General features: G+C 33.8%; 1 protein-coding gene across 5 annotated transcripts; it reads right to left on the reverse strand.

Moving 5' to 3' along the window:
- Window positions 1-4,849: 4,849 nt before the first annotated feature.
- Window positions 4,850-9,341, reverse strand: LOC106767982 (zinc finger CCCH domain-containing protein 45). 5 transcript variants are annotated; one of them, XM_022783519.1, is made up of 4 exons: window positions 9,142-9,341; window positions 8,148-8,310; window positions 7,015-7,122; window positions 4,850-5,126 (listed from the first exon to the last, which is right to left on the reverse strand). In XM_022783519.1, exons 2-4 carry the CDS (start codon window positions 8,196-8,198, stop codon window positions 4,980-4,982), a joined length of 306 nt encoding a protein of 101 aa, XP_022639240.1. In that variant the 5' UTR covers window positions 8,199-8,310; window positions 9,142-9,341; the 3' UTR covers window positions 4,850-4,979. The 5 variants fall into 5 exon arrangements, with proteins under 5 accessions (XP_022639240.1, XP_022639236.1, XP_022639237.1 ...); XM_022783515.1 differs by having other exon boundaries at window positions 8,760-9,341; XM_022783516.1 differs by having other exon boundaries at window positions 4,850-5,032; window positions 8,715-9,341.
- Between the last annotated feature and the right edge of the window lie 1,243 nt (window positions 9,342-10,584).

Here is a 10,584-nt window from a genome sequence, read left to right on the forward strand (position 1 = left end):
AGTCAGCATACGTTTTAAATAGCGTCCGGTCAGATACGGACGATAGCGAAACCCAACCTCCTTTGGGATTAGGACGGACATCGAAATAATACAAAAAGGCAGGAACGGTAGGTATAACGCCGGCCGCCATACACATCACTCCAAAAGCTTGAATATTGGCCCAAGAGTTGGGATGAAGCTGGGTAGGGGCTACGTTCAGAGTATGAAGCACACCCATCTGAAAATTGGTAAACGGTACCCGGACGTGAAGGTGTTCAAACAAGGTAGTGTAAACGAAGAAGAAGTCCTCGGGGCTTGATCCTTTCCCATGACAAACGCGTTCGTTCTCATGGCTGGCGGCGATCCTAATCAACCGACCGTCCGCTCCGTCCCGAACCAGGAAGGACCTGTCCACGAAGTCCTGGAGACCCACGCCCGAGAGGCTCGACGGTTGTGTTTTCGCATCGAAACCAGCCCAATCATACCCTGCAACGGGCGGAAAGCCACCGTAAGGCACTAACGGGACGGGATCCACCTGTATACCACCCCGTGTTAAAAAGAGGGGGGTACCGAAGAAGATACGGTCAGCATCAGCGGCGGGTAACTCAGTCCCTGGTGGAATCACCGCCCGACGAGGCACAGTAACCACTCCGGCAGGAGGATACTCTTCGGGGGTAGGAACGTCGAAGCTAGACCCCGTAAAAGACGAACTTCCCGACCGACTGTCTTCACTCTCGCTTGCCACTCCACCGCCACCGCCGCCGCGACCCGACGACTCCAGAGAAGACTCGATATTAACGATGGAATGCATCTTATTACCTGGGGGGAAAACGAATTGGAAGAAAGGAAGCTGGAAAATATGACCAATGGCTGGGGCCATCCCTCATATTTATAGAAAAATTTTTGAAAAACGGTCGCAAATCTCTGCCGTTGAAAATTCTCAGATCGACGCCCCAGATTGAAGGCCGTTACGGTTTCCCAAACGTAACGGCCCACAGAAACACGACACGTGTGTTTTCCCGCCAGAAGGGTGCAGGATCGACTCCCCGACCATGTCAACGGCAACTCCCATAAAACCCCACAGCAACCACGGTTGCCTCGGGCTTGGGGGGCCTATGTACGGTATGGACCGGACTGTGATGAAGAATACACGAGAATTCCTGAACGACCGCCCGGTAACGAAGGCTTAGTTGCCGGGCGGCACATCCAGGGACACGACGTAGATTACTAAAGATAGCGGACCCGGGTGGACGCACGGCGCAAATCAACCAGGGCCGGACATAGTCCGGANGACAGGAACGTCGCGTTATCTTCGCGAAACGTGTATGACTAAGGGCGGTTATAGAACGCCCGGTCGTCGCCAAACCCAGTAAATACGTCACAAACAACCTCGGATTAAGGTAAGTGGGGATTAACTCCCAAAGACCCGCAATTGGGCCTTAATTAGGAATACACTAATTTTTGGCCCATGAGAAAAACTATAAATAAGAGTCAAAGGTAAGAGGTGGTTGGTTACATTGAATGCACATTTATTTCATTCTCTCTTTCTATCTCTAAATTGGGAATTAAAACTAACTTGAGCGTCGGAGTATAATAACAGGAACCCGACCGACCAAGACATAGAACGATCGGTGTGAGAAGAAGGAGAACGGACGATGACGGAGAAAAGCGTGAAGGAGGGACATTTCCTGACCGGAACAAAAGGTATCTTAGGTGGGGATGGAGGTGAATTTGTTTTGGTTCTTCTAGAGAGTTTAAACACGACGAAGACGATGCTGATGAAGATGCAAAGAAGGATAGGAAGAGTGTTCAACTTTGACAACATGGTCTTGGAGTTGATTCATGTGCCATTTCCCTGTTTTCCAGAAATTTAATGACAAAATAACATGACCAGTGTTACTTTGAGACAACAAAATGACAAATTACGTTCATTTGACAAATATTTTGGTTTTTATAATATTTTTTGAAAGAAAAATTTTCTTTTAACAATTATTTTTTAAAATTTTTTTAACAATTATTTTTTATAATGTATGATTGGTCCATTTTATATATTTTTTTAAATTAAATTTAATAATAAAATAATCACACATATATTATAAAAAATTATTAACAAAATTGTTAAAATATATGTTTTTACAAATAATATGCACACCCACGCTGTCATGTAATAAATAACTACAACCACTCCACAATTATTTCAATAATATAACAAATGTATCGGTATTTTGGTCGAAAGAATCCATTAAAGAGAAAGGATGTTCATGATGATGCAAATCTTATCTGGCATACAGTTTTTAAAGATAATCTAAGTTTAAGATTTACTTTTTAATAATTTAAAATATATTTTTAATTAAAAACTGAACTAAATCCCAAGGCGATTAATTCTAAATAGTAGTCATTGTATAATTATAGACTAAATTATTATCAAATATTTTGGATTAAGATTTTTCACTTAGAAGTTGAGCTTTGATTATTCACTATAATTTTTTTATTAGATTAAATATGTTCTTTTTATATTATTATTATCAAAAATTGTGTTTCATTCTTAAATTAAATTATAAAGTACTTCATTCTTGGACTTTATGAGAGAAACATCATTCTTAAGTATACGAAGATTATATTATATTCCATTACAAAACTTCGTTATTCACATAAAAAACATTTCACGTGTCATTTATTTGTAGGAGAGAATATTTTACGTAATTTTTATAAAGTTAAGAAACTAGAATTTAGTTAATAGATGAAACACAAATTTTAATAATATGATTTAACAATGAAAAAAATATATTTTTTATTTTAGTTGTAAGCCATATATATAAACTATTTAGTTCAATGCCAACATTTTTTCTTCTGTTGATTTCTTTTAATTTTGTACAAAATTTTTTGTATTGATTTTGTCAACATTAAAATTTAAAAAAATAAAATTTATAAACATATTACACCATTTGTATTTATATATATATATATATATATATATATATATATATATATATATATATGAGATTCTAGTGTATGGAAGTATAGAAAATTTCGAAAATTGGTTAGAAACTATTCTAAGACATCGAGATTTCGCTCATCCATTAAATTCATCAAATTTGTATGTTTTAGATTAATAGGAGTAGTTAAGCTCTTTTTTTTTCGTTATGATTGGATGTAATGTCCTCAAATTGATATAAATTTTCTATGCAATAAAATATATGAAAATATCATGCATGTGAATTTTGGAATATCATACAATATGAATGTATCTAGTCACTTGGATGGAAAGTGAATTGGAACATAGACTTAGATGGATTTAATGCATATTATATATTAAATGGACTAATGAATTAATATTATAGCATATAAATTTAGAACTTGCTTCTAAAGAATTAGGACTAGTAAGCTTGTAATGTGAATGTGAATAAGATAGAGATAAATTGTACAAAATACTTGTATCATTTTATTCATAAAATCCAATCTTAATGAAACTTTGAATCACGTTGTAATTCTTATAATTTCATAGTTTACAATATATATTTTATTATTATGAATCAAAGTATGACTCATCAAAGTTTTAATTATTGAATGAACATAATTAGATAAACAAACACATCCTTTTAAAAAAATTATATTTGAAACTTTCATTTACTACTTATAACAAATTGATACACTTGTGAAATAATTAACTTACAACGGGTTCAGACACATTGCTCATGTTTATGTCTTGCTTAAGCTCATCAGATTCAAACAAAGTCTGGTCGAACTAATTAAGATGGTTGGCAAGAACATACTCAAGAGTAGCAACTCAAAATTGTATTCTAGGACAACCTCTTCTCCCAAACCCAAACGGAACAAACTGGAAATAATGATCTTTAAAATCAACCTCACTCTTTTCAAACCTCTTTGGCAGGAATTCTTTAGGACTTTCCCAAAACGAAGGATCCCTTAGAATTACCTGAGTATTAATATCTGCCATTGATTATGTAGGAAAATATACTTTCAATTTTACACCAGATATTGTTACTCAAGGAGCCAAAAGAGGAGCGAGTGGATGGAACCTTAGACTTTCTTTCATTGTGAACTTCAGGTAATCCATTCTTTGAGGTCATCTTCTACTACACTTGATTTATGCCATACAACTCTTCTCATTTCTTCTTGTACTTTCTTCATTATGCTTAGGTTTCTTGCAATAGCTCAGTTTAATTTTGGGTTCCATTTGTTTATTGAAGATTTTTTAAAGAATATACTCCTAGTGTTTTCACTATATAGATTAATGTAAAAATAATCATGTGCACTCATCCTAAGTTTTGTCCCTTTAGTTCACTACAAAAATTTAGATTTTTATCGAGGTAATTTTTTTTGTTTTTGACGGTTTTAACCCCTTGAAAGTATGTTACCTAAGATTAGAAAAACCTCTAGAAAAGTTGTGAAAAAACGAAAAGTTGCGTCACTATTAACGGAAGTTTTATCAAAACTGCCGGTATTAGCGGAGGTTTTACCAAAACCGTCGGTATTAGCTGAAGTTTTGCCAAAACCGTTGGTATTAGCAAAAGTTTTGCCAAAACTCCCGTATTAGCAGAGGTTTTGCCAAAACCGCTTGTATTAGCGATGGTTTTGCCAAAACTGCTAGAAATAACCGGAATTTTGCCAAAACCGTAAAAAATGTATACATATATTTTTTAGCTTCTGATTGTAATAAAATGGAATCATGATAAAATTAGTTTTATTAACCATATAAGCAATTAAATAATATTAAATAAAACTGGATATTATATATAAAATAAACTATATTATTTAACATATTAATATCATTATACAACTAATTGTTAATGTATTAAAAAATAAAGATATTCAATTCTAAATTAAAATACTAAAAATATGACTAAGATGTTCATTACATTACTAGAAAGAAATAATGTTTAATTTTGTTTTATTACAGGTTAATAGAATGTGATGAACAAATTACAAAATGAAAACCACAAAACTTCTAGTAGTCGAGTAATGCAGTGATCAGTTCTTTAACCTCGTAAGAAACACTGATGCACACTTATGCTAGTAGAAGCTGGCTGGCCTGGAGTAACATAAGAAACAATCTCAATTCCAGTTAAGCTGCACAAAGCCCTTGACGTATGATGTGAAAATGAAAATAACTTTGCTACAATGTCCTAAAACAAAGAAAGTCTACAATCAAGTAACATTTAAATTTAAATTAATGTACAATTATAAATAACATATTAATAAAAGATAGAAACAATTAACAAGAAAAATATCTCCGAAGATGCTGAATATCAGTGTTAAGAAATCATAAATCAGGTATAAATTAACTATTTGGCAGTAATGATAATCAATGGGTTACATTACATGACATTAACTCAGTAATTCCATCAAAGTATTCGGTAGGTTAAGGTGGGATTTTAATTCCTCTGACAGATAGAGTAGTTGTACATCCTTTTAGTTTCAACCTCATCCTGATGTTTCCAACCAGACAAACCGGGTTGAAAGTCCATAACTTCCTCTAGGGTCAAGTTTTATATGTGGAGAACACTACGGTAGTGCTTAGCAGAAATATAATTTCACAGGTTTGTCTATCAGGGGGACTCTAATCTAATATGAAACAATCACCTCTACATTTGGTTGGCGGTCATTGAGCAATTTGAAATGATCCATTGCAAGGCAAACCACTTTGTTTTCCCTAGATGCTATACGCATCTCATCAAATAAATATATTATCTTGGTGATTATCCAAATGACCTTGATTCTATAGGTGTTGATCAAGAAGGATCTCAAAGTGTTCATTCTATAGATTGAAACTATTGTTTTAAATATTGGATTATTACGATAAAAATATTAGTATCTCCATAGTGATTAGGAAAATATATCTTCAAAATCTTCCTATTTATTTTAGTATATTTTTATTTTCTTATTTTTAAAGAATTTGATTATTACAAATATAAATGATTTAAATGTAATTGGTTTGATTGTTATCAAAAAAAATAATTCTCTATTTCCTTACATAATTAAAGTTGGTATAAAGATCCCAAGAGCCAGGTTTCTGCTGCCCCGTTAACCACTACCACTATCCTTGTTCAAGGTCATTGTTGAGGTTAGTGGTGGGCCAGAATTGTCCAACCCACGTTGGCAATCACAACACTGATAGTTGAGTCATCAACAAAGTTGCCTCATACCATCGCATACTACACCAGTGTCAACATGTGTAGACAATCCGCCTTGCTCTGGCAAAGCCCATTCACCACGGCCCCTTCAAGACAAGGTCGTTGGGACCTCCTAAGCCCATTCCAAGTGAGGGTAAATACCCATTAGGCTTCAATTTGAGTAGATAAAATATTTAGGTTCTTTTGCCAAACATCTTTGTTTTGCTATTTCTTCAACATGTATGCAAGCCTGTAAGAAGGAACTTTATCCTAATAATTGAATAAATGACCAAGTCCTCTAAATTGTATACTTTATCCATGAAAGATAAGAGTACACTCAATACTATTGGCCCTATGTATTTGGATGTTTAGATTCTTGATTTAGGAGCAACTGACCACATGACTAGAGTATCTCCCATGTTCACACTTCCTAGTTTCCGTAATTTGTTGATTCAAACCCAACTAAGAATTGATTCTGTTATTTATCCCATTCTCTTGAATGTACATATTGCACAAACCATTCATGTTACATAAATAAAATTATTCAGATAAAGTATTGAAGTCCTTGAATTCCATTCCAAATAGATGCTATGCTATTACTCCACAAAATCTTACATATTGCACCCTTAACTTTAAATAGTCAACAATCACGAGTCTCTCCAAATTATCCAGGCAACTCCTCACCATAATGGATAAAGGGAACACCTAAATTATTATAAAATGAATAGTGACTAAAAATACAACTTAATAAATTTTAAAATTTCCCCAGAACAGCAACTTGAAATTTGAATTTCCCTTTAGCAACAGACTTATTTAAGTATGCTTAGGATGATTTCACCCAAGACTATTGCTATCCCTTGAAAAAGTTAACACATGGAAGTTGTTAAAAGAGTTTTTATACCTTCAACCATTTAACTGAGAAGTTTCGCCCATAATGTGCAGTTCCAGCATATTTCCAGTTATCCCCAGCAACAGAACCACCAATTCTGGATGTCATCTTCGCACAACCCTGCCAAAACACAGGTAACTTCAGGTTCAGGAAATTGGCCACAGCCACAAAAAAGCCATGAAAGGATTCTTTTTCATTTTATATTTTATAAATGAAAATTCTTAAGGGCTGACAGGAAGTATTCGATGATCACAGTGGATTAAGTAATCTACTAAGTAAACATAATGCAGATTAGAAAATTATAATTGTAAATCATCAGTAAAAGACCAATTAACAAACAATCAATAATATAAAATTAGTTGGGTTAATTCATTTCTTCATGCCTAACTTAGCAAATTTAAGCATCACAACAAAATCAAAGAAAGAGTATCAACTATCTCTCAATTTATCCAACTAATCCATTATGNTTAACTTATCTCCCGTATTTAAATTACAGTTTTACAGGTTAATTGGATACTGATATGGAACTGTTAGAATACAATATGTTCCAAGAAACAAATAATACATAGATAAATAAGAAAAACATGCTAGACAAAGATCAAGGTGATCAAGGTTGATTATATGTCAAAAGAAACTACAAAAACAGGTAATTGTTCAATAGCGAAAGAGCTGTGATTTTTATTGTTGCTTTGTCTGCTAAACAAACTCCTAAAAGTCTTCCAATAAAAAGAAATACCTTTTATATAATGCATGTGATAGAGAAGAGAACTTGATATGCCACTGAAAATTTTAGAGATAAAAAGGCCAAAAGCAGAGCATGATATGCAACAGTCGACTTTTGAAGTTTCTATTAATTAAAATGCAGTACTAGTCTAACCAACAGTGTCATGGAAGTACTTATATTAAGAGGCCGTGTTGAAGATTTAAAACATGGGTGCCAGAAAGATAGTAAAGCTCAATCACCATATTAAATGTGAAATTTTACTAAAATTGATAAGTTATTTCTTAGCCAAGAATTGAGCCTACAGTAAGCCTGTAAAGCTGAATATGTTAATTTCCAGTCAATTGGCTAGAAAATAGATCATGGCCTAAATCCATAAAGTTTAACAGACCTAGCCAAGTGGTGGGCTTAACACAAAACATACCTGGAAATGTCTAGTACGGTTGACTGAGAAAATCAATATCACATTTTCCATAGAGTCAAATGCTTCATTTAGTTTGGATTCATTGCACCTTTGAGTTGCCCATACTCCTTGTTGTACAGATAACTCCAAATTTTCACGATTGCAACTTTTAACAATAAAATACCTATGGTTTTGGTGGGAAAGTATATTAGACCAATTCGCACCAGTGAGAAAATATTGATTCAACTAAAGCAATACTTTATAGGATTAAATACTCAATTTGAAGGTGTTGAATCCCTCATGAACTTATCCATCTTTTAACTTTCAAAGACTATCATAATGTATCAATCTCATTTCGGTAATTGGTGCTTCATTAAAATCATCCATCAGGTAATGCTAATTTAGACTCTAGAAGCAGAGGATGAATACCATAACTTTACTTGAATAACAGAAAATCCTAAAGTAGAAAATAAGTTGAGAAGACTTTGTATAAAAGAATATCAGCCGAAAGCTCAAAATCAGAGTCGAGAACCAAATCCACAAATTAGGGCTTTTGTGTTTGCAAAGGAAATGGAACTGCGTTTTCACAATTTCAGTGACGCGATGCTGCTCGTGGTGAGGTTGTGAACATACATGGTGGCACGATTTTTTGGTTTTTGCAGGTGTTGATTTGTGATTTGTGGTTGATCTGTTCGTAGACTTTGGTAATGATTTAGGGCTTTGCATTTTGATTCCATGGTGGAACAAAGATGACGCTGTCGCAGATCTGACTGCATGATTTGAGAGAAAGTGGTGGATGCTCACGGTGATTGATAGAGGCGCGAGGTAGTGGCTGGAAGGTGAAGAAGATGGAGAACTATCTCTGGTGGTGTGGTTACTGATGGCGTGAAGGAGATGGTGGACAACAAAAATGATGGTAGAAAAGGTGAAGTATCTAAGTGAAGTGGAGAAGAAGAGATACAGTCTAAACGATGGTAATCGAAAATAAGGGACCAAACAAATATTTTACTCTCACCGGGGGTTTCTATTCTAAACCGCAAAATATCACCAGAGGTTTTCGTAGCCACCGGAAAAAACCTCTGGTAAAATATAATATTTTCGTAGTGGTTGCTCCACCATGCTCCACCATGTCTGACTAGCACAGCTTCGTTGAGGAAAATTTTACTCGAAAAACACAACACCAATCAATTTTGAACCAAATCATATAAGACATTAATATTAGGTTTAATAGTATATTCGGAGGTTTATTTCAATTCAGTACTCCAATTTTTGAAGTGATCAATTAGGGATTAATACACCCTTTTAATTTAGGGATTAATACACCCTTTTAATTTAGGGATTTCACCCTTTTATAATTCACCTATGCACTTGAAACGGTGCCACCTTGAAGCGTCAGCGTGCCACATGCTCAAAAACTTTACGGCGTTAACTGCATTTAATAGAAAGACTTTTATTGATTCAAATTAACAAAATTAGGGATCTAATTGATTACTTTCAAAATTGGAGGACTCAATTGAAACAAGCCCCCAAATATAAGGACCTCTGAACCTATTAAACCTTAATATTACTCTTAATTCAAAAACTTAAGGAAGAATGGTTTGAAAATATATTCTTAATTGAGAATGTTTATATAAAAGGAAAATATACCAATGTAAAAAGAATTCGTCTTGAGGCAAAGATTGTTAGAATTTTAGATTTATTAATTTATTGTCTTAAATTTTGGATTGAAAACAATGTCAATTCTTTATATATATATATATATATATATATATATATATATATATATATATATATATATATATATATATATATAAAGTTTCATTAGTGTTATATTCTTTTAATAAACTTTCTTCGTAAACTTAACTTAAAAGACACTTTACTCGGTTTTCATGTTAGTGTTTTTTTATGCTAATTTGACACATGTTCATGAATTTTATTTATAAACAACAGGTGTTAAAGATCCAAGATTATGTGCTTAAACAAACACAGGGCTTCAACCGCCCTTATACTTACTTGTACATGTAATTATTTATTTTAAAAAACAAAATTAATTTTGACTGTTTTCGCAATAACCATATGACTAAGTCCAAAATTGTAAAGTCTGAGAATTTTGTCAAAATGGAAAAGAGACAAGTGGCAATCAAGTAAAAAGGGGGAAAACTATTTAAGAAAAATAATATAAAATAAAATTAGATTTTTATTCTTTTATTTTCACTTAGAAGCTTTCAGCTCCTTTCACGTTTCTCTTCTCTGTGCAAACCCCTCCCAAGTTCTTTTTCCTTTCATTGCAATCTTCCCCTAATTCTACAAAAATTGAACAATAAAATCTTCCTCCTGTAGATACCTAGAACATCTTGGCAACCAAAAGCTTTCATCTCCACCAATTTCATTCCGCTGCTTGGAAAAGGTAAATTGTTCTTCCACCTCCTCGCTGTATAAATTCCAGAACATGCAATCT

The sequence above is a fragment of the Vigna radiata genome, chromosome 7, assembly GCF_000741045.1.
Source record: "Vigna radiata var. radiata cultivar VC1973A chromosome 7, Vradiata_ver6, whole genome shotgun sequence".
NCBI lineage: Eukaryota > Viridiplantae > Streptophyta > Magnoliopsida > Fabales > Fabaceae > Vigna > Vigna radiata.